General features: G+C 33.6%; 1 protein-coding gene across 2 annotated transcripts in view; it reads left to right on the top strand.

The window, feature by feature from the left end:
* Positions 1-25,763, top strand: part of LOC125070927 (neuroendocrine convertase 2) — a 110,733-nt gene that overhangs the window by 73,343 nt on the left and 11,627 nt on the right. For both annotated transcript variants that reach the window (XM_047680947.1, XM_047680946.1), the window contains 3 exons: positions 1,483-1,559; positions 8,233-8,321; positions 24,558-24,733. In XM_047680947.1, the coding sequence (XP_047536903.1) occupies positions 1,483-1,559; positions 8,233-8,321; positions 24,558-24,733 (342 nt within the window). The remainder of the gene's footprint in view (positions 1-1,482; positions 1,560-8,232; positions 8,322-24,557; positions 24,734-25,763) is intronic.

Genomic DNA, 25,763 nt, shown 5'->3' with positions numbered 1-25,763 from the left:
ATACATTGTCTGCATGAACTGTCCTTACATACCAATCGTGCAGACTCAAAGCCATTGGTGGATTTAAGTGAATTACATTCAACAATTGTTACACGTCTCGTATAGAAAAATACAGATTAATGTATAATTATCATCATCATCAACCTGTTCTCATCCACTAGACATATAAATTTTAGGCTTTCAATTTATATTCACGGCTAGCGAATTTGCGTATACCATCACTCCTTCTAGTCTTCCTAGTCCTCTTCGTCCTCCTAGTTCTTCTAGTCCTCCCACGTCTTTTCTAACGTATGTGATCAGTTCATTGTCACATCGGCTTCATCATTTGGTCTATTATGGTATCTTTATTTCTCTGTCAGATCGCAATGTTTGGTTGATTTAATCCATCAAACAAATATCAAAAATCAAAACAGTTTTGTTCTTAGTATATTCGTTCGTGCGAAATTCATCTGATTGACTGAAAACTTTCTACTGATATTGTTGTCACGTGCGTGTAGATTTTTTTATTACAATCAACGAACAATTATTGTTTACAAACAAAACTAAAGAAGCGTTGTGGACGCCGGGCGTTTTTGCTATTTTTATACAAAACTTACTGCTAACTTTCATAAATACACAACTAATAAACACTATATAAAGTTTAGTATCGTGCACAAATCGTACCCGAGTTAAAAAATAGTAATCTAGCTCTGAAAAGTATGACGTCATTTTATACATATTACTCAAATATAAAAATATAATTCAAGCAAAACAGCGATTAATATGTATATACAACTATAGGTAAAGTTGAAATTTGGCGATTAAGTTATTTTATTTGATGCCCAACACGGCCCGTTTGTTATTTTTTAATACTAGATCTTATGACCGCTTTAAGGCACATATTAAATTTACGGTGTCGTCATATAGCATATAACCAGCAAACGATCGAAACACTTCTATCGAAATTTAATTTGTCGAATCATAGCTATTATTCGACAAATTAAATTTGGGAACAAATGTGCATACTCACATACCTACTGAATGAAGACACCCTTTATCATATGGTAAAAAGGTTTTAAAATAATATATGTTTTCATTTAACCAAATTGATTCTCAATATGAGCCTTAAATAACATATGAATGTAGTAAATATTATACATACTATTATACAATTTCATTATATACCAACAAGTTCTATTCACACTTCATAAATTATAGCCATAGACATATGTGTTATTCTGATGTATGTATAGATTATATTATTGTAATCTTCATTAAATTCTAATTAGTAGTTTTTGCGTGAATGAGTAACAAACATCCATACGTATAAACTTTCGCCTTTATATCATTAGTAAAGGAGCAAGGATTTATTGAAGACCAAGCTTAAATTGGGATTATTATTTTCCAGCAATTACTAATGTATGTGTTATCCATAAGACAATATCAAAACCGCTGATCTATTATGGATTTAAACTGTTATTTAATCCATAACTTTCGTTTCAGAATGCTGAGGCATCATACGATTTCAGTAGCAACGACCCGTTTCCGTATCCACGCTACACTGATGATTGGTTTAACAGGTAAGCCTGATTTGTGTATTTAGTATTAACGATACTATATATAAATTATACATCCGCCTTGGGGCACGGTGTTCGTGTATAACAAGATTCTCAGTTATCTATACATGTAATAAATTTGGAGTGTCTGTTTGTAATATTAAAATAACCCATTTTTAGTAAATGCATATGTATGTATACACGGTACATATACCAAAATATATTTTTTTACATTTGTTGTCTGTCTGTCTGTGTGTTTGTTCCGGCTAATCTCTGGAACGGCTAACCGATTTCGACGGGACTTTCACTGGCAGATAGCGGATGTAATAAGGAGTAACTTAGGCTTTTATTTTATTTTATAAAGTCACGCTGCAATTTTTAAATACTGTCCAGTATCGCGCGCAGCCCTCGCGCATGTCACCATTCCGCGGCCACGTCGGGTGCTTACGAATTACGACGTGCACCAACGACTTAATATCACAAAAGCTGCCTAATATAGAATTAATAAGTTATTATAAAATCTGCGAACTGAACCATAACGTTTTTGTTAAATTCAAACGCGCCACGGGCACAGCTAGTTATTATATAAAAAAGGCGTGGACCTTGTATTTGTTGATTTCCAGGCTGGATATATTATGTAAATTTAATTGTAATTTATAGACATAAACTCTGTAATTTAAATAGTGGAACTGAGTTTCTTGCCGCTACCGTTGGTAGCTCTTTAATTCAATGGTGTATCACGACATTTCATAAGTGCTTTCATAAACTACCTACTTATATAATAATAATTTGATATGATTAAATTACTAGGAAGAACCTATGTTACTGTAAGTATAAACGTAAACGTTCACTGATTCAACTGAGCGCATTCAAGTCCGGGCGTAAAATTGTTCTCGTGTGCGGTGAAGGAAAACATCTTGAGGAAATCCGCATGTGTCAGAGGAAAGACCGCCACATGTGTCACGCCACATCCAGCAATCCGCATTGGTGCAACGTGTTGGAATACGATCAAACCATAGGTTGATTGGTTGGTATTCACCTTTTAAAGTATTTTGAAAATTTTGCTCGTAATTTGCTATTGTTAAACTCGCTCTTATTGACTAAATTACCCCAGAACACGGAAGCGTCGCTTACGTTGCTATGATACAGTAAAAAGTATTATATGTATGAATTGCACACATACGATATAAGTTAAAATGATTAAATTATATTTTTTTCTTTGTCGTGATGCGATTTTGTTTTATTTCAAATTACAACGATTATAAATAAGTTTCACAACAAGAACTGGGCAACTGGTTAAGGTAAAATTTTGGTATTTTAATATATCAATTGTACATGTAAAATTAGTACTTTGTTAAAATATAATTTTAGAAGTTCAAAGGAATGTATTCAACAAATTATCTAATTCTCAAATGAATAAGAAGATTAAGATTTAGAAATTATGAAAATATACAAATAATGATTAATGTTAGAGACGGAAAAAAACCAGTACATTTCATTGCAAGAAAGTAACATTTAGTGTTGCTAGACTAAAAAAAATATTCGAGCTGTTATTTAATTAGTTTCTTTATAGACAGTAAATGAATCGACGCCTCTTAACTTCATAAACTGTGAAGTTGTAAACAATATTCAATGAAAACTCTCTGCCTTTCTTGCATCGTTCGTTCTTTTGAAGGTATTATTTTAATCATCGAAGTATTTTTCTTTTTACGCATTGATGTGAAATCGTTAAACTAATGCTTCTATTATATTGATTTGAATCAGAAGACGAAAGAAAAACGTATTTTAATTATACATGGTGATTTTTTAAAATGCAATTCAAATTTTGGGTTATCGTAAAAGGTTATGAATATTAAAACTTCAAATCATTTAAATTTTGTAATTTAATGAAAAAAAAGTGTTATTTTACAAGATGAAAGCAATTTAAGATAAGGAAAGCTTATTGCGACGAACCTTCCTTTTTTATAATACATATTTGTAGGCCGCCAGGCAAATAGGTCACCTAATGATATGTGTTCACCGCCGTCCCGACACAGACATAAACATCTGCTCTATAAGAAATATGAATCGTTCCTTACATCACTAATCTTTAAAGTTAACTTGTTATTTATTAAGTTTGCTAACGACGGTTTGAATCCGCAATCATCGGTCAAGATGTACGCTATTGAATCATAAGTAGTAGCTGTTAATTAAAGCTAATAAATTATTTGATCTATATTCAGAGAAAATCTTTACAATCACATAAATATTTTAACAAAATATGCGAACACAAATATTCAGTTGAGTCAGTGTAAAAAAATCGTTGATTTTTTTACGCTTAATTTTTTTTAAATTTTAATGCGATCAAATGAAAAGTATACTCTTCCGGACGAAAAAAGGATTTTCGAAATCGGTTCATAAATGACGGAGTTGTGATGTAACAAACATAAAGTATACGACCTCCTTTATTAAATCAGTTAAAAAGTGATTGTAATGTTTTACATTACAATAGAATGGAATAAAACAAGTATTGAACGCAACCTTGATTGAATTTGTCAGCAAATTGACGCATTGAATTATATGTCTATTGAAATTATTCTTCTTGTAGGTCGGCATATTATAATTGCAAATGACATAATATATATATTATATAACAATTACGTGAAAATGTCTTGTACAACTTGATAGTTTGGGGCACATGGGGCTTTGAGCAAGCCCGTCTGGGTAGGTACCATTAACTCAACATAAATTTTATCACAAATACTTAGTATTGCTGTGTTCTGGTTTGAAGGGTGAGTCAGTGTACCTACAGGCACAAGAGGCGTAACGTCCTAGTTCCCAAGGTGGCGCATTCCTTACAGGTCTAATGTCTATGGACGGTGACCCCACCATCAGATGGACCATTGGTCGTCCACCTACCAATAAAAAATAGCTTTTATCTTATCTTAATTATATAAAAATGTATTTTGTTATAAATTATTTTGTAATTTAATCCACTTTTATCTACGAACAATTGTATAATTACGACGTTTTATAACCGCTGTTAATTATTTTATTGTAATAAAATAGGAAATAAAATTTTATTGCGAACGATTTAATGGACGAATAAATTAATTATCTTATTGTTTGATTAAAATTAACGATTTTAGTTGTGTTCGCTGAAGGCGCGCCACTCCACCTAAATTGATATTTTTAATAGACTAAGCTTAACAAATATAATCTAATTTATATTTTCTTAAAGTCTTTATTTTTAGTAATCTGCCAATAATAACTTAACTTTGAAAGGCACGCTTAACTACGCTCACTTACCAAGAGTGAATAGTTTTAAAGAGTATATGTTTTAAGAACTGAGTGTAGTTATCTTACTGATTACTGATTATTTATATTTTTGACATTTTAATGTTTAATATAAAAATAAAAATTACAGCTTGTAAATTTGCTGTTGGGCTTAACAACAAAACAAATCCAACACACGCCGGTTTCCTTACGATACATTTCATAAACGAGTAAGAGATGAACTATAAACAATAAAATAACCATAAGAAAACTCGGTAGGTCTAGATTCGAACACGCAAACTACTATTATAATTGACGTATTTTAAACCACTGGGCCATCTCAGCTCTGTCTATTGTTTTATATGCATAATATATACTAATATTATAAATGCGAAATCAACTGTCTGTCTGTCTTTTGCATTTTCGGCAAACAAATCGGAAACAAATTTGATGAAATCAGATATAAAACAAGCTTGAGCTCCAAGGAAGGACGAAGCTCCAAGGAAGGACATAGGTTACTTTCTTATACCTACTCGTAACATCTGATGATCAACCTCTGAAACGCGATAAATTCAGTGTTGCCTTTATGAAACGTTTCTGATATAATTCGTTTACATTTATATTAAATTTGACGCGCCTAATATATTGCGCGTTACTTGGTGGTAGAGCTTTAGCTGTCTTGGTTGTTATCACCCTCTCATCGGGTATTCGAGATTCGTCCGCCAAACAGCAAGAGCAAGATTAGATGTGAAGTTGTCTATTTTGAGCAACTTGACACTTAATTGGCTTAGCAACTCCATCATGTAATCAAAAGAAGTATAATTCAGAAAAAAAAAGTATTTTTGTTTGTTTTAAAAAAAAAAAATTTTTTTGGAAAGGATAGCATTAATTAATTAAGGAATTACTAATATTCCCCCTCCCCTAATTTACCCCTCCTTTAAAGCTTATCAGTTGTGCTAGGAGTGGGAACGATAATAGCCCAAAGGGTCAGGATCGATCCTGGGACTTTTTACATCGTAAACCATAGCGCTTTTGTCGCTTCAAATTATCTCAACAACTATAATTAAAATACTAATCGAAATATCGCTTAAAGTTTCAACTGACAGCTGAGATAGCTGTCCAACTTAATATATTCTTATTCCATTCCAACATCAATTTCCCTCAGTTTGTCTGGAATTCTATTTAACTTCGCTATCCACCTTAATTGGAATTTCCTTTGAATAATGCTTCCAGACCGAAAGTTGAAAATATTTTAACTAATCGTCTATCTTAATCTGTAACTTTACAACGCCTTTACCAATTAACGTTGTTCAGTGTGATTCTGAAAGAATTCACTTTGTACCACAATAAAATGTTGACAACCGACTTACATACGCCATTTTGATGGCTATATTATCTAAATGTAATAATGATTTCAGTTAATGTCGCATATCAGTGTATTTTATTTGAATAATTGTGTTCCGCTGTGAGATTCTAGTTTGTTCTAATATAATCTCTCTACGGTTAAAATAAAGTCTGATTAAGTTTAGGCCAATGATAGATTAGGTAGGTACCACCCACTCATCAGATATTCTACCGCCAAATAACAGTACACTGTATTGTTGTGTTCCGGTTAGAAGGGTGAGTGAGCCAGTGTAATCACAGGTACAAGGGACATAACATCTTAGTTCCCAAGGTTGGTGGCGCATAGGTGATGTAGAGAATGGTTAATATTTCTTACAGCGCCTTTGTCTATGGGCGGTGGCGACCACTTACCATCAGGTGGCCCATATGCTCGTCCGCCAACCAATGCCATAAAAAAAATGGATTAAATATGTATATTTATAAAAAAAATGATTAGAGATTTTAATGATTTGCAATGTAATTAAAAAATAATTATTGTTGACATTAATAAAACATGATCGATCACATGGTGATATCTTTTGAATTAAGGGTGTTCGTATACTTACATATGTTTGTATGTATGATGAAATGACGTTAATACATCTGCGTTCACGACACTCATATCGAGTGACACTTCAAAAATATCGACGTAACATTTTTATCGCAATACAAAGCACTTCAATGTTTCTAAATAAATGTTACGAACATCAATTAAAAGTCAAATGCTCGTTTCACTAACAATAATTTAGTCCACTAGACGACGGTGACTTTCATGTTAGGAATATTTATAAATAGTTAAAAAAACGGTGTAAATGTCTATGGGACCATTATCTATGATTAGATTTGATTTGATATGGACATTAATATATTTTTAATTGTAATCGAAAGACTGGCAAATGAGCTACATGGTATGTGTCCATTAACAATCCTTCGCCAACGTATATTGTGCCTATAGTTATACTGGGTTACTTACCCTGTCGATGATACTACTCAGACGAGCTTGCCAAAGCCCCACCATCAAGTAAATACATATAAGATGTATCCATATATTCGACAATACGACGGAAGACTCTGAGTGAGTAGGGTCGATACCGGAGGCCCTTACTAAATAAATCTATACCAATATTATACATGAGACAGTAATTCTGCTGTCTGTCGATCTGTCAGTTACAGTTTCACTGCTAAATCACTAGCATAAAGGTGAAGACGCAGTCGAAAATCAGTACATATAATATATAATATAGTATAATGATAATAATACACTTCACTATCAAAAGTAACGCAGTTTTGGATTTATAAACTAGTTACGTCAAAATGATTATGCTCCCGAATCCGAGTAGTTTGTAAGATATACATTTCATCATAATAGTCGACAAATTTGTACTTGGAAATAATAAATCAATTTTTTTTGACACATTTTATCCAATCCAATTCTACCTGAATATTTCTAAACATTGGTCCTTCGAGCCGGATCGTTCTAGGTAAATGTTTAGAAATATTACTATTATATTTATTACAGATTAGGGACTATTTTAGTTTAGCTTGTTTTTGACCCCCTCGCCCCAAATTATAAGAAAAAATAAGAATAAGCCGACCGCCTCCACCCTGTTTAATATTTATTACGTAAGAATCTAAAAGAAAAAATGAATACACGTTTGGTTTATTTTAATGTTTAGGTTTCAAAGAATCAATTTTTTGAAATATTTATTTGTAATCTCAAAAGTAATAATAATCTTTATTTTTTGGCCCGCCCGTTGCCATGGAAATGGAAATATAACCTATACCGAGTGAACCTCGAAAAACGAAACTTTTTCAAATAATTTTAACTTTGCTCCTTTTTTTATCTTACGTAAGAACTATCGAGACTCCTTCCTACCCCCTTGTAAGAAAATATAAGGCATGGTCGAGCCCCCTCCCCCCTAAATCTTCTTACGTAATAAATGAATGGCTCCTTATAACACATTATAGATAATTTTCAAGTGAACCTAATGAGCGTAAAATTTAGAAGGCGAATTTGATTGCAACATTTTTTTTACTAAATTTCGTGTTTTTATTATAGCCATGGAACCCGGTGCGCTGGCGAGGTGGCAGCGGCGCGCGACAACGGTGTGTGTGGAGTTGGTGTGGCTTACCACTCAAAAGTAGCTGGTAAGTTAACGTTATTCTAGATAAAGATTTCATTATAAATAGATAATAATTCATTATTACACAGCAGCAGCCGTACGTATAAGCGTCAAATAAATAAACAAAGATTTTTCTCATTCTTTCATCAGTAACTAAATAAGTAAAAAAAAAAAACGAAATATTTATACAACCTATTTTTAAATAAAGCCGCTAAAAGTCAAAAGTTGATCTAAGTCAAGCTAAACGCAAAACTTAGTACGTGAGCGAGATTAAAGTTAAATTAAGGAAGATAAATCTCTTAAAAATTACCTTGTATTTATTTTAGCAACAAACTGTTATAACTAATTAAAATCCTAAAATATCTTTTAAAAGAAATTCATACCAACTGTGTATAGCTTGCTTGGAACCAATTCAGAATTTTATATTTTGTATATCTTAATTTTTCAATTTTGTGTAATGGCTATAGAATAGATTGGCAGACTGCCAAACAGGCCATCTGACTGTAAATAATCAACACTGCTGGTTTACAGTACCACTGTCCTAATTAACCATCCCTTACAACATCAATTCACCATCAACCTTGGAGATTTAGAACTGTCAGTTCGACTTTTAAAGCCACCTCTGCCTCCCTGTAGACACCGCTCTGGAATCACACCGTACGATTATGAGTTGGAGATTATAATTTAATTATATACAAAATATTTTTTTCTTCTTTCAATATTTACTCTACCATATTAAATAAAGTTTGTGTTTGTAAACGATATATGTTAAATTTGACACTAAAGTTACGTAATATATAACTTGACACATTTTGGGTGTTGGTATATTTATGAAAACGTTAATCATTCGACTCAGCGGAGCACGAACAATTTCGGGACGTCTCGCCATTATTTGGTCCTGTTATAAACGGGACCAAATAATATAAGAGGCTATTACATAAAACATGGTCACCCAAATACAAGGCTGGATTTGAAATAAACATTCGGTGTGTTATTTTAATAGATCTCCGTAGAGGTTCAGAGATCTTCAGATATATTTAGATATTAAACTAGAACGTTTTCATTGGCACTCTCATCACTGATTTGGTTAACTTAAATAAATAAACAGGTGAATTCAAAAATACGTGTACATGTAAAAAAAAATTAAACATTTGATATTTCGTTATACCAATTAAAAACAAGTTACATTTATAATTGGTAACCAAAATTCAGCACCTGTTTACTGGCTATTCTATAGAAAATAATTGCTAAAAATTTTTGCTCTTTACAATGAACCAGTTTTGTTCGTTAAAATGTGCCTACAGTCCACGTGTTCTATAGTTAAAGGAGATGGAATTATATGCTTTGACAAATACGATTGTCATATTGTATTAGTAGCCTCGTTGGTCAAGTCGCTAATTTATAAGTCTATGGAGGTCCACAGTTCAAGCCCCATGCCTCTCCAGTTGTGTTATATTTTCCTATCTTGTCTGTACGCACACTTATGATCTATAATTAAACGTTCTTGAAAATTGATATCGGTCTAATGACCGATGTCCTATTGGATATCTAAAAACTCTTTTTTGATATTCAATATCATTATTCATTCAGTTTAATTAAAGTTATAATAAATTCGATTTCTATATAGATTAGGTTCAAATTTTCAATTCCCTGATGTCCGTTTATTATATGTTTGGAAGGTTAATGCAAGTCGTTCTGATTGTAATCAAAGGCACAGATAAATAATTATTACTTTACATATTTGCTCGTCTATTTGAAACAATTACATCATAAAACTACTAATTGGATGAGTTTTTGCGGCTTCATATTTTGTTTGTTAATTAAATATAACTATTTTTTCAGTTTTTTGAAATTCTTTAGTATATATAGAAATCTAAATATAGATCACATTCACAGAGAATTGTTTGCTTGTTTAAATCAGGCTCGAAGGACCAACTAGAATTCGTTTACATTTTCCGATGAGTTAATGTAATTTTACTAAAATTTTTACCACATGTGTGTATTTAGATAAAACATTTACATATTTTATATTTTAATTTACATAAATATATCATAAACTTAGTGAAATAATATTGCAAATATGAGATTTTAAATTAACATGGTTATTTTTATTACTAAAAGTATTTGAAACGGGATATTAACCATACTTTTTTATTTTTATTTGGTGGAGGTCGATATTTCAACATTATAATTATTATTATTAGATAATATTGTATATTGAATTGATTACTTATTAAACACGTTACACTCACACGGCCATTAAGTATAAAGGGTTGTCTGGAAGAAATATAACCCTCTTTGCAGACTCATTGTCTCTTACAAATTCTATTCTATTAATAATTTGATCTGAGTTACTATTTGACGTCATACTTAGATATAATATTCATTTTCTTTGTTTATAGTGTTTTTCAATAATAAATTCAAGTAGGTTTTTACAAGCACCTTTGAACCGACATTTACAGAATTGTATTAAACGTTAAGATACCGATTCGGAATGTAGATTCTACCGAGAAGAACTGACAAGGAACTTTGTAGTTCTTCGTATCCAACACTTAAAATACAAAGTTAAAAATGACATTTATGCCACTATACCACTAGAGAGTGCTCTTATATTAATTGTATACTGTTGATAAGCTAAGATTATCTTAGATAATCTGAGCCCTTTATTATTTCAATAAAATATTAGCCTATAAATGTTCCACTGTAATAATTTAAACACCTCATCTGACTTTCTCGTTTGAAGCGAAAGATTGAAGTTTATTATACCCTGTTCATCTGCTGGAAGGTAGATGTTATTTCAACATTAATATTAAATAAATAAAAAAACTGAAAACTTAAAGAAATTAAAGTTAGGATTTTATAATTAATCCATTAGTTTTCTTTGTTATTTCTTGTATCAGAAATTCAATGTTAGTTAATTTCACGGTTGAGCCTGCTGAGGCTATATTTTTTCGAACAAGATATAAATGACAAAATAGGTTGGAATTGCAGGTTGGAATACCTCAATATATATATTTACATTATAATTTACATGGTAGATGACATGAGACATTTGCATCACTGATTCAGGGAGAGTTTTAAAATTAAATGATATAGTATAAAACAAAGTCACTTACCGCTGTCTGTCCCTATGTTTGCACAGATCTTTAAAATTACACAACGGATTTTGATGCGAATTATTTTAATAGATAGATTGATTCAAGAGGAAGGTTTATATGTATAATACAAGTACAATATAGTAGAGAAATAGAGATAATTTTGGAGGTTTCTAAATGGTGTCGTAAATAAACACATTTTTGAGCTTACACAGCATATGCTGGCTCAACCCTACGATATCGATCAAAATAACAGATCAGATTCAGATTATGTATCTATCTATATATATATATATATATATATATAGATAGGGATCCATGATGGTATCTATATGGATGGATCTATTATCCTTTACTTTTTACGAGAAATAATGGCTTATTTTCGAAGCGATTTTAAGTAATACAGCAATAATCTTTATCCAATTAAGTACCTTAAATACATTGTACATTTAATATAGATAAACATGACCTTTTACATCATATAATTTAAATTAATATTTCCGAAGATATTACACATTTAAAACGCAGAGACTAAGCGGTTTGTATAGTCTAACGACTCAAAAACTGTGAACGTTGTAAGAACGTTGCACTACGTTCTGTAGTATATTTAGTATCAGCATTGCAACCGTGCGAAGCCGGGGCGGGTCGCTAGTTGTAAACAAACTTAAAAAAAAATGGAAAAAATTGGACATTGGAGTAATTATGCAAAAACCTTCAATAAAAGTATAACCTCTCGTGTTTTTGCTTCTACTGTTGACAGGCCTCTTGTCGTTTCATTTTTTGCCAAGATCGGAATTGCGATTCAAGCGGGAAATGCTGCTAGCATTCATGCCACTATTCCACGCGGTCATGATTTGTATAGTAAATAATATATAATTCTTATTTGAATACAGTTAAGGCTCCAATGTTTGCCGCTATAATAATTCTTATGTAAATAAATAAATTAGTGTGAAATATATTATTTCTATAAATATGTATATTTTTAATGTACTAATACACGTTCTATGTAAATCATGAGAATATTTTGCGCAATTTAATTTCCATTGAATCTCTAAGCCCTAAACGTGTCTAGACGAGTTGAATTGAATTGATAGAGATTAAATCTTATACGTTGAAATAAAACTAGTTTTTAACGGATTTAATCGCGTATACTACACGGGCAGACTAAGGTGACACATGACCACGAACACTGCAAAGTGCTCGAAACGTCGGGATGTTAAAATAAAAAAAATAATATACGTGATTAAATCCGATAAAAACTAGTTTTATTTCAATGTGTAATAATCGCGAAAATCTAAGACAACATTAAATCTTATACGTTTGATATAGGTATAGGTAATTAGTAAAGCTATTTCATAACATGTTAATCTAGACATAAAATAAATTAGTATTTTGCAACTAATTTCGGTGCATAATGAAACTTATTAAACTTATAATTTGCTTTGATGTTATGTCCCTTGTGCCTGTAGTTACAATGGCTCACACACCCTTCAAACCGGAACAAAATAATACTGTGTACTGTTGTTTGGCGGTAGAATATCTGATAAGTCGGTGGTACCTACCCAGACGGGGTTGCACGAAGCCCTCCATCAAGTAAATTTTCATGTGATAAATTCATGTTTATAATCACGATGTTTTTGATGGTGAAGGAAGTGAAGCTGCATGAGTCGAATACAATTTTTCTACCTTTATATTTACCAACTCGTAATGGAAAGGCGTGTATAATAAGTTGCAAACCCTCTTTAGGAAAAAGAGAGGAGACCTTAGCCCAGCAAAGACAGGCTGTTAAACTTTTTACTTTTATTTATATCATACGAACCACCCATCGTTGTTCAGACTTCTCACAGGTATTATTGAGATTGTACCAGATAATATAACACATAAAAAAATTCATTAGTCTAGTAGCTAGTTCTAATTCAATCAGTCAGATTAATATAGATTTTGGCGAAAATTTAAAAAATAATCTCTTCTCTTTGTGATAAAACTTAAATTAAAAAAAAAGATATTATTTAATTTATTCTGGCAATAACAATACTTGGAAAAAATACATAATCAAAGCCAATAATATATTGAATTGGTCGGACGCACGTCTGGCCACGTTTAATAGCCACTTGTTTTGATAAGTCGTGAGATAAGTTATCGATAAGGTTTCAATTCATTCATGATTGCGCTGCAGCACTTTGAATAGATGAAGGTCGTGAACATATGTGAGGATTCATTTTTTCGTAACAAACATTACGACATACTATTATCAACATTGGATCTACAATGAGAAGGTTTTGGAGCATATTCCACGACGCTGCTCCAATGCGGGTTGCTCCCATGCTCCAAAATCTTCACCTCAAAGGGAGAGGAGGCATTAGACCAGCAGTGGGAAATTTACAGGCTGTTTATGTATGTTTATGGATCTACAAGAGCTGTGCTCTGCGCCATCTTGGCTCTGTCATAGCTGTGCACCATGTCATCTTTACATACCGACTGGCTTCGTTCGTTTCTGAAAATAAGTTGTAAAAAGTTTTTACGTTTTACAGTTATTAAATTAAAAAAGCAAACCTATATTTAAATTAAAAAATTAACCTAAATAATTAGAGAGATACAAGAAATAAATTTATATAAATCATTATATACAGAAGCAAAAACTAATAACAGTACATTAAATAAAAAATAATCGTATATACTCTTGTATGTATGGGAGCAAGATATACGTGTGTATGTTTGTGTATAAATTATATGTATTTTTTTAATAAGTTTATATTCGGGAGACAAACAGCATAGTACATAGTAATATAAATACACATAGTAATACTCAAACATTTGATACCAATATAAGTGAACAAAGTTACCACTATTACATTGAAACATGGAGTGGATCCAATAAGAACAAGTAATTAATGGATAAATCAAAGATATGTGACTGTTAATTACATCACCATTGACTAAGACTTTATTTTGTAGATAAATACTTATGTATTTAGGTGATTAGCACAGTTAAGGATTGGCGCTTTTTTATTACCCCAAAAACAATCTCAATAATTTAAATAAATGTAACGTGTTTACCTACGTATGTTTTCCAGTTTATGTTTGTTAAACTGGGTAGTTAGATAAACATAAATTTATTAACAATTTTTCATTTTGATCCATTTAAAGTAAAGTATACATGCGGCAACTTTTGTTTGGCCGCAGTAATTAATTTCAAGGTTACTAGCTCGCTGTTTTCGTTAGTATAGAATTAGGTTTCTGATTTAAAGTAAAATTGTTTTGGCAAGAGATTAATAGAGATATGTCATCTGCAAATGAAATATATGGTACCTCTATGTCTCTACTACATTCATAGTCACTATTAAATTTTAATTAAATTTGCTATTTGAATTAAATCAATTTTATTTGTATAAATAAACAATGAAAGGAATGATATTACTATAAATGTTTACTAGGTGGTATGGCTTTGTGCTAGCCCGTCTGGGTAGGTACCACGTATCAGATATTCTACCACCAAACAGCAGTAACCAGTATTGTTGTGATCCGGTTTGAAGGGTGAGTGAACAAGTGTAACTACAGGCACAAGGGACATAACATCTTAGATCCCAATGTTGGTGCCATATTGGCGATGTAAGGAATGGTGAATATTTCTTACTGCGCCATTGTCACCACTTACCATCAGATGACCCATATGATTGTCCACCTACCCATGTCATAAAAATATACAAATAATTAAGTATTACGTTAGGATGTTAATGATGGTGAAGAAATAATAAGAATAGAATAAAGAAGATGAAAGTTCATTTTCCTTAACAAAATGTTTTAAGATTGAAGAAGACTAAATGTTTATTCTACTATAAATATCACTTGTGACGTCAACCTAACATTGCACTTAAAATAATTTCATTCGAAACGCGAAAGGAAACCGAAATTTTATTTGAGTGAGTTTCTAACATGAATATTTAAAGAAATTCAGGAGCGGTAATTAAATTTGATCTCGAGTACTACAGCTGGGGATCTAGGGTTTGACCTGAATTTATTAATTTGATTTAAATATATCAGAAATTTTATTATTCACGTGAAATATATATCGAGTGCCTTAGGGGTATCACCTCATATATCGTGACAGCAATCGGCATCACGCGCAATTATTGGTACCTGCCCAAATGGGCTTACGCAAAGCTCTACCACCTATTAAATATTAAAGGATTTCTTTGGGATCGATACAATTTTATGTGAATGATTCTTTTTTCGGACTTAATTTTGGATTTCACTTGGACTTGACCTTCACCTTCTTTGGGAAAATATTCTGGCGATATCACGCCATCATACTCATATCGTTGGAGTCTTAAAAGTTGTATTGATTGATGGATGTCCCTAAAAATTTCCGAACTCGATTCAAATATTATCTCGGGCAGCTTTACCCACCAGTGGAGCTCGGCATGGGAGGGTTGTTCTATTTTATTATACCACAAACAACACAGATAAATAAATATGACATAATATAATATAAAGCATATTCTAATTTATTCAAATTGGCTTACAAGAACAAACTGGCCTTAACTTTGTCCATGACTTGCTATTTTAAAACTCTTTTATTAACTTAACCTACAGGGTTAGCAAGACTGAATCCCGTTCAAATACTTCAAAAAAAAATCTTCAAACATAAATAATATTTAAGCGTCTGTCGGTTATATATTTTTTTTAATTTTAATTATTATTATTTTTTCGCAAGTTTGTCGTTTTTAAAATTCATAAATATATTGAACTAATTTGACAAAATAAAAAAATTAACAAGAGTCTTAGTTATAAACGATTTCCAAAAAACACACACACACACACACACATCAGCCCGCATTCGTCCACTGCTGGACATAGGCCTCTCCAAATGCACGCCACTGTGGTCTTTCTTCGGCAACTCGCATCCAGCTCCTGCCAGCCGTCTTGCGCAAATCGTCACTCCACCGAGCCTGAGGACGTCCTACACTACGTTTGCCGAGACGCGGTCTCCACTCTAGAACACGTTTTCCCCAACGGTTATCGGTTCTACGACAAATATGGCCAGCCCACTGCCACTTCAGCTTACTAATCCGGTGGGCTATGTCGATGACCTTGGTTCTCTGACGGATCACCTCATTTCTGATGCGATCCCTCAGAGATACTCCGAGCATAGCCCTTTCCATAGCACGCTGAGCGACTTTAACCCGGTGGACCAGCTTTGTCGTGAGTGTCCACGTTTCGGCTCCGTATGTCATGACGGGTAGGACGCACTGGTTGAAGACTTTCGTCTTAAGGCACTGTGGGATCGACGATGTGAAGATTCGTCGTAACTTCCCAAATGCTGCCCAACCTAGCTGAGTTCTTCTATTCAACTCATCCTCAAAGTTGTTTCTACCTAATCGCAATGTCTGCCCGAGGTAGACATATTTTTGAACAACTTCGAGGACGGTACTGTGTATCGCAATCGGTTCCGGTAGAACATGTTCATTGAACATGACCTTGGTTTTATCCAAGTTCATCCGTAGGCCGATGCGCATAGAAGAATCAGCCAGCTCATTCAGCATCTGTTGTAGGTCCTGCAGCGTTTCTGCCATGATGACGATGTCGTCTGCGAATCTCAAGTGAGAGATGTACTCGCCATTGATGTTGATGCCACGCCCTTTCCAGTTCAGCGTCTTGAACATGTCCTCCATTGCATTAGTGAACAATTTGGGGGAAATAACGTCCCCTTGTCTCACTCCTCGATGCAATGGTATGGGATTCGTTTGCCGACTCTGTACTTGGATGGACATGGTGGCGGCCTTGTAGAGACATCTCATCACTTGGATGTATCGCCAATCAACTTGGCAACGCTGCAGGGACTCCAGAACAGCCCAGATTTCAACCGAGTCAAAGGCCTTCTCATAGTCCACGAATGCGAGACACAGGGGCCGATTATACTCATGGAACTTCTGTATAATCTGCCGCACTGTGTGGATGTGGTCTATGGTGCCGTATCCGCTCCGAAATCCGGCCTGTTCCGGGGGTTGGAATTCGTCGAATCTTCGCGCAAGACGGTTCGTGATCACTCTTGAAAACAGCTTATAGATGTGGCTCATTAGGGATATGGGTCGATAGTTCTTCAGCAGGGTCTTGTCTCCCTTTTTGAAGAACAGGACGACCACACTCCTACTCCACGCCTCCGGAGTTCTACCTTCAAAGAGGACAGAGTTATAAAGCTTCTGGAGCTCCCTCAGTACGGGTTTACCTCCTGCTTTCAATAGCTCTGTTGTAACGCCGTCCTCTCCAGGGGCTTTTCCATTTTTAAGCTGTTTAAGAGCAATCTCGATTTCGCCAATACTGACTTCTGGCAGGTCTTCGGTGAAATGGCGTGTTAATGTAGCTCTAGCATCCTCATTTTCGGGATCAGGTCGAGATGCATGCGATGCGTATAACCGGCCGTAGAAGTCCTCTACTTCCGAAAGAACTGCCGGCTTGGAAGAAACGACTTCTCCACTTGCTGTGGTCAACTTCGTCAGGTGGCTTCTTCCAAGAGATTGTACGAACACCTTAGACCCCCGATTCTGCTCGATGGCTCTTTCAATCGTAAGAGTATTGGAGCACCGGAGGTCGTGTCGTACGCGCTTGCTGATCTCTTGGTTTAGTTGCCGTTTCTCGGACGAAGTGACAGGTGGGTTTTCACGACGTTTCTTCATTAGCCCTAAAGTCTCTTCCGAAAGTTTGGACTTTCTGCCCTTACGCTGCATGCTACAAAATCTCGTACCTTCTTCCCTGAGAATTCTCACTACATTTTTGAGGTTCTGGTTTACGTCTGTTGTGATTTTCACGGCAGCGAATCGGTTCTCCAGGTTTGACTGGAACGTTTCAGATCCCGCAATGGTTTGGAGCAGGGATGGTCGGAGTGTAGACTTCATCAGACGGACGCGCTCGGCCTTAAAATTGATATTCAGAGAGCCTCGGACAAGTCGGTGATCACTACCGGTATTGAACCTGTTGATCACTGAGACGTCTCTGAATATGTGCCTTTTGTCCGTCATGATGAAATCGATCTCATTTTTGGTCATAGTGTAGGGGCTTTGCCACGTCCACTTCCTTTGGGGCTGCTTCTTGAAGAAGGAGTTCATCAAGAAGAGCCCCTCCCGTTCGAGAAAGTTGACAAGCATTTGCCCCCTATGATTTCTGCTTCCAAATCCATGGGGTCCTACTACCGATTCGCTACAATTCTGTACTCCCACTTTAGCGTTGAAGTCCCCCATGACAACGTTGTAGTGGGTTTTCGTGGTGGAGTGGAGGGCCCTCGATATATCATCGAACATTTCCTCCACTTCATCGTCCGAGTGTGTCGAGGTCGGTGCGTACGCTTGCACCACCTTGAGGCTGTACCTCTCGGTGAGCTTTACAATGAGGTACGCTACCCTGTTCGACACACTGGAGATTTCCACAACGTTGTCAACTAGGGACTTATTAACCAGAAACCCAACGCCTCCTTGGGATTGTTGGTCTCCCTCTCGGAAGTACATTAGGTGGCCCGATTCGAGGGTTACGGTGTCCTCTCCCTCTCTACGGACTTCACATAACCCTAATATGTGCCACCTAATTTTCCCAAGTTCCACCTCGAGTTGCGCTAGATGCGAGTCAAGCCGTAGCGTGCGTCCGTTGTACGTCGCCAGGGTCAGTCGGCCTCCCGTAGCCCGGTGATTCTTAGCACCCCCCATCCCGCCGTTACCACCGTCGCCACCATGACGAGGAATAGCGGGACCGCCGGGAACTGGGGGCCGTGGCTTACCTGCTTTTACCATTTGGAGGTATTGCCCATAATCGCCACGCTGGGCAGGCGGGTTGGCGATCGCAGGACGCAACTTCTCGCACCGGTGACGCTGCTGCCCGTTACCGGCCTGTGGTATTTAGCTACGCCTATTTTTGATGGTTATACCGCCATCAGTCGGTCGCCAGAGCCTCGTTTGCTGATCGGCAGGATGCACCACGGGCAGGTGAGGTTGGCTTGGAGCGCCAAGGTGTAGTTTGCGCTCCCTTACATCCCTCCAAAAAACAATTAATTGGAAAATAAAAAAAAATCGGATGTCGGCAGCAGCGCCTTCTACCGGGACCAATTTATCTTAGTCATCTAAGAACCATCCAGAGGTAACCTGGGGATTATAAGTACAATAAAATACTTCATAAAAAACGGTCAAGACGCAAACCATTTTTTTTAATATAAATAAAGCCAATTATCAACAAATAGGTGACCACACACCGAGACCTGTCTTGAAATTTAGAAAATGGTAGATATATTTTTGTTTGAATTTTAACTGTACGAAGTTGTTACTGACAGCTAGTATAATTATATTTTAATCATTATTTAAACTTAAATTTACAATATGATGTTCCGTCTGACAATAAAAACATATAGGAATAATAAAAACGTAAAACATATAACAAAGTTAAACATATATAAAATCAATACAGACATATTCATTTCGTTTTCAATCAAATGATGGACATGAAATGTTTATATGTCGTATGTAAATATAACGTCAGTTTATGTACAAAGAAATAAAAGGTTTCTATGATACAAATAGGGTTCGTGGGAGGCCTATTAGTCAAACAATATACGATAAATATTGTGAAGCTCGAATTGAAATGGATCTGTCAATTTCATATGGTATTGAAACATGTAACAATAATTGTATACAAATATACATACATGAATACTTCGTTTTGTCTTATTATGATATTCGTTATTGTTAATATTGATGAATACGCTTTTATTATAAGGTAAGTGGCAAATTGGCCGGTTCGAAACCTTTAAAAATTATTTTTATTTATTCATTCCTCATATTACAAACGTTGACCACCACATTCGTAATACCAAAACATAACAACCTATTGCTGTTTGGCGGTAGAATTTATGATGTATCTAAGATGCAAGTCATCTTCATCTAATTATTATTATGAGAAGGATGCGGGCTACTTTTTTCAATTCACCCCTCGAGGGTATAAAATGGACAGGTTTATGTGCTTATAAATTAAACGAGTAAAGCCACAGATTCAGCTAGTTATTAATAAAATTTAAATTAAATAATATTGTTTGCATTAGTTTTAGAGTAGCCATATAAATATAAAAAATAATATGTTACAATGGCGACGAAGTAAATTTCACTTAAAATATATACATAGATATATTTAAAATTTTCGAAACTCACATGGACTATCATCTCATAAAAAATATATTAACATATAATTTATTTTCTGGTTATATATGTATATCTAAAGTTATTAGATATAGTTTTGAATTGTTATTTTATCTCGCGTAATTGACATCTCGCTGCGGATCTGTCTGCATTTCACCACCCACTCAGAAAATAATAAAATGTCGATGGATGAATATGCTTTGTGACGTACTTGGTATGAAAGATGAATAAACGAGAATAATTACAAGGACAAAGGCATACCTCAAAATATTTCATTTTGCAACACAGATACCGTAACAAAAGCTAGTAAAATCATTGATTAATTTTATGGCAACACTAAAATATAAAATAATTATTTTGTAAATAGAAGGAATTTCATAAATTTAATATATATTTTTTTCTTGTGTAGTTATTTTTATTGTAAAGAATTATATAAATTATCTTGTCTTGGCATGAGACTATCATCTTAATTCACACGTTCCTTATAGTCTTTGGCAAGTCGTTAATCTAAACCAGAGACAAGTTCATAAGCATGTTCTATTTTAATTTGATATTTCAATTCGTTAATAAATCACATTTTCATTAATTAATTATGATAGGCTTATAAATAGTAATAATATTTTGTTGTGTTAGGATTTCAGTGACGGTAAAGAAACAATATATTATGGGCAATTTCTTTATTTCCTAACATTAAAAAAAAACTTAAAGTAAACTTATAACGTATTGTTATTCATTGTGTTAATATTTCTTGGTAACACGAGAATAATCCCATCCCATAAAACTCCAGTAGATAGAAACATTTTGTTTAGAGAGACTCTTATCATTAATCTTTCAAGAATTTTAGTTTTATTGATTGAACGTATAATATACTAAATAAAACACACCTAATGGAAGATGTACTTAAAATAAACCTTATAAAAAGTTTAGTAGGACTGCGCAAGCCCGTCTGGATATGTACAATCCACTCATTCGATGCCCTACCGTCAAACTGTTATACTTAGTATTGTTATGTTCCGGTTTAAAGATCGAGGGAGACACTAACATACAGACATAAGGGAGATAACACCCTAATTCGTACGGATAATATTACTTCGAGTGTCATTATCTATAGGTATTCTTTACCATCAGGCCATGACCCATTTAACTGTCAGCCTACACAATTTAAATACTAAAAAAATATTTTTCTTTTCATATAAAAGGCATCAAATAACCAAGCTTAACCGCAATAACACCGATAATATTGGAAGTTTCAGCGAAAACAGATAAGACCATTATACCTTCTTCAATTCGAAAACTATTAGTTTGCCAGCGCGGTCTCTATTTACACAGATTTTATCGGCCAAATGGCTTTTAGAGGGCTGACAGTGAGAAGGTTTTGTGGCCGTGTTTATTCGGGGATAAATTTTTTACCGAAGTTATTGGTTTCAGTTTTATATTTATAGGAAAATGGTTTTGAACTTGCTTTATATTACATTATGTTTAAAATTCGGCTAAACACAAAAATATATCGAACTCAATAAAGATCAGTTTTATTAGTTTGAGCAAAAGAGGTTTTTGTCAACAATCAGATCTGAAAGAGTTTTTTAGACATATGATGAAAGATTTTGTATGAACTTGTCATCAAAATTTTAAATATATAATTTCGTTAAAATACCTTGAATTCAATACAAAATGAATTCGGGAAATCTATTTGAAAATTCAGGAATCATACGTTTTAAACACACACACACACACACTGAAAAACGATTTGCGAAATTTTGATTTTAACAGGGAGAGCAAACTCAATTTTATCTAACATAAATTTTCATCCATTCGATCCGTTAAAAGTGTCTAAAGTGTGTTGTTGAATTGTTGTTAAATTATTTATTAAGTTGCATTCATAAATTCCTAATTTTCCTTATGTAAAGCGCGTCTTATACGTTAATATAACTTATCAAGGTACACAATGTAATAAATATTATAAATCTATACATATAATAAAATTGGAGTGTCTGTTTGTAATATTAAAATAAAATTTTTTTACTAAATGCGTATACACGGTACATATACCAAAATAACATTTTTTACAATTTTTGTCTGTCTGTCTGTCTGTTTGTTCCGGCTAATCTCTGGAACGGCTGAACCGATTTCGACGGGACTTGACGATTTCACTGGCAGATAGCGGATGTAATAAGGAATATTTTAGACTACTTTTATTTTAGAATTATATATAGAATAAAAATAAAATCACGCTACAATATCCAAATAACTTAAATTCAAAAAACGCGCACAAAGTCGTGGGCACAGCTAGTTTATTATATAATGCGACTGGATAATCTTATCCAATTTATACAGCCTATTGATGTTCTAATCATCTAATGGCAAACTGATTTGCTGACGTCTTCTACCTTAAGCCAATCATAATTAATTTCACCACCACTGACACGCTATTGAATTATTAACGAGGTTGTGTGACGCGTTCCATTCATATTCTTGTTACAAAGTTAGATATATGATATATTAATAAAAATACTACGTGGAATAGGGTAAAGCGAGGCATTTTAATTTATATTTAAATAAATAAATTGAATTAAAAAGTATTTTTAACTCGCACGTATTTTTATATACAATATTTTGTGTCTCCTAATGATCATTATACATTTCCTTTGTCGGGAATCAATCCTGGGTTTTAAATGAGGTCATGCTTCCTACTGGTCCTATTTCACATTGCAAGATTTGACTCTGTTTGGGTCCATTGAACATCAACAAATGAAAATTGCAATTTAAATTTGGAATAAAGTTTCATTAAATAATCATTAATTGTAATCGAATAAAATTCGAATCTGGTAATTTCCAGAGTGATCGCCGTTTGAGTAACAGTAGAGTTGAAATGCTACAGAATTACCGTAGCTGACCGTAGCGTCCTTCGTAGCGAATATTTACATATGTTAAAATGAGACAATTATTCGAAATGAGATGAAAATTTAGCCGTTTTACGTTATATGCTCGTTGAAAATTTTAGGGCAAAGGTAAAAATTTGAATATTAAAATTACGTGACAAAAGTTTATTGAGCATATAGCCATTTCATAATAACTAGTCGTTTATAAATTAAAATATGTATTTATAAAAACAATTACGTATGTGCTTTTTATTCATTAAAGACTTAGTATAAAACTTATTATAAAAAAATATCTCTTTTCATTGATCATGCCATAAGTTGAAAACGACTTTACAGATTTCATTCATCTTTTTTTTTAAGATTTTGAATAAAATATTGGAAGGTCTTTACAGAAAGAAAAATTAAAATAATGCGTAGAAATTGAAAATTTTCAGAAAAATACAAAGAATTTCTTGATGTTTAGCATCGTTACTCCTTTCGCGATAGACGCTCATTAAAAAAGTGAAATTTCAACTTCAAGGGAGATATAATTTTGTATGAATGTCAACCATTCATGTGCAACCTACAAGACGTCATCATTCTCCTCACTGACTATCTCAATATGGCGGCACTGGCTGACGGTTTCATTGTCAAGTTGATAATTATTATTTTTAAATCGATGAATTTAAAGGATTAAATTGTGAATCTTCATAACAGAAAATAAATTAATTTAATTCAGAGGAGCATTTTTATTAAAATAACGATCTTATTTTCGTCACATGCAAGAAACTTTTTTTTACTACCTTCATAAAGTATAATCGCTTTGAATAATCTACTAATCGCTACGAATCTCGGAGAAATAATGAAGATCTAAAATAAATTAACCAGTTTTTATGGACATAATCAAATATATCTATTTAGTACCGAGTACTAGGAGGAAGTTAGTTTTTTTAAGCTCTATAAAATTTACATTCCAGATCCAATTTAAGTACAATATTCTCATGAGTAACAATTCCGACGGAATATTTTTTTATTTTTGACTCGGGTACTAAATTATATTTTAGTCTCAATTTTAAGATATTTCAATTGTACTAATGGTATAATCGTTTGGTTTTAAATGATAAATTTTACTGAACAGGTATAAGGATGCTTGACCAACCTTACATGACCGATCTCATCGAGGCTAACTCCATGGGGCACGAGCCTCACAAGATCCACATATACAGCGCCTCGTGGGGTCCAACTGATGATGGGAGAACCGTTGATGGGCCAAGAAACGCTACAATGAGAGCTATCGTGAGAGGTGTCAATGAGGTTAGTAAAAAATAATAATTTTATACTGGGGTATGAATTTATAATATTCGCAGAGTTAAAATATTAATAATCTCTTCCATTTACTTCCCTTAGTCCCCAAGATGTCGAGAACTAAGACGTTATGTCTTTTGTGTCTATAGTTATACTAAAACACTCATCCTCAGTTCAATCGAAAAATAAAAATAAATATTTGTGCACATTTCTAATTTTATGGTATTTTTTTTGTTTTATTAATTATTATTTATATATATATATATATAATATTTTAAAAAATGTATTATAATTATTACCTAATACCTGACAACCAGCCTTAAAATGCGAGCGAATCCGCGTGCAAAAATTGAATAACAGAAATTAACTAAGTTTCCAATAACACAAACTCCATGTGAGATTAATGAGTTTAATCATTGAGTTCTTACACTAATTGATAATTTTTTTTTTAATAAATAATAATAATAAATATTGGACAACATCACATACATTACTCTGATCCCAATGTAAGTAGCTAAAGCACTTGTGTTATGGAAATCAGTAGTAACGACGGTACCACAAACACCCAGACCCAAGACAACGTAGAAAACTAATGAACTTTTTCTACATCGACTCGGCCGGGAATCGAACCCGGGACCTCGGAGTGGCGTACCCATGAAAACCGGTGTACACACTACTCGACCACGGAGGTCGTCAAAAATAATTGTTTCACAAGAAACATTATTTACTAAACTATTAACACAATATTACTATTATTAAAAACATTCGATCTCGTAGATATTTTATTTTTCTCATGAATATAAGATACTGCTTCAATAGCGTCTATCAATTTATATCGTAGCTTTTAAAATGGAAAATCTTAACTCGACACATCAGGATAGTATCGATAATTCATTTTGTATCCTTAGAAAACATGTTGGAGTTTTTTTGCCAATATTTTAAACTTCCCATTTAAAGCTTCATAGGTGACTCGTGACGTTTACTTTAATGGGGGTAATAACCACGCGGTACGCCGTATTAAATATTATTGTACAAAAGT

Source organism: Vanessa atalanta, chromosome 18 (genome assembly GCF_905147765.1).
Source record: "Vanessa atalanta chromosome 18, ilVanAtal1.2, whole genome shotgun sequence".
Classification (NCBI taxonomy): Eukaryota; Metazoa; Arthropoda; class Insecta; order Lepidoptera; family Nymphalidae; genus Vanessa; species Vanessa atalanta.
Note: the sequence above shows the minus strand (reverse complement) of the source record. Positions and strands in the feature narration are given on the sequence as shown.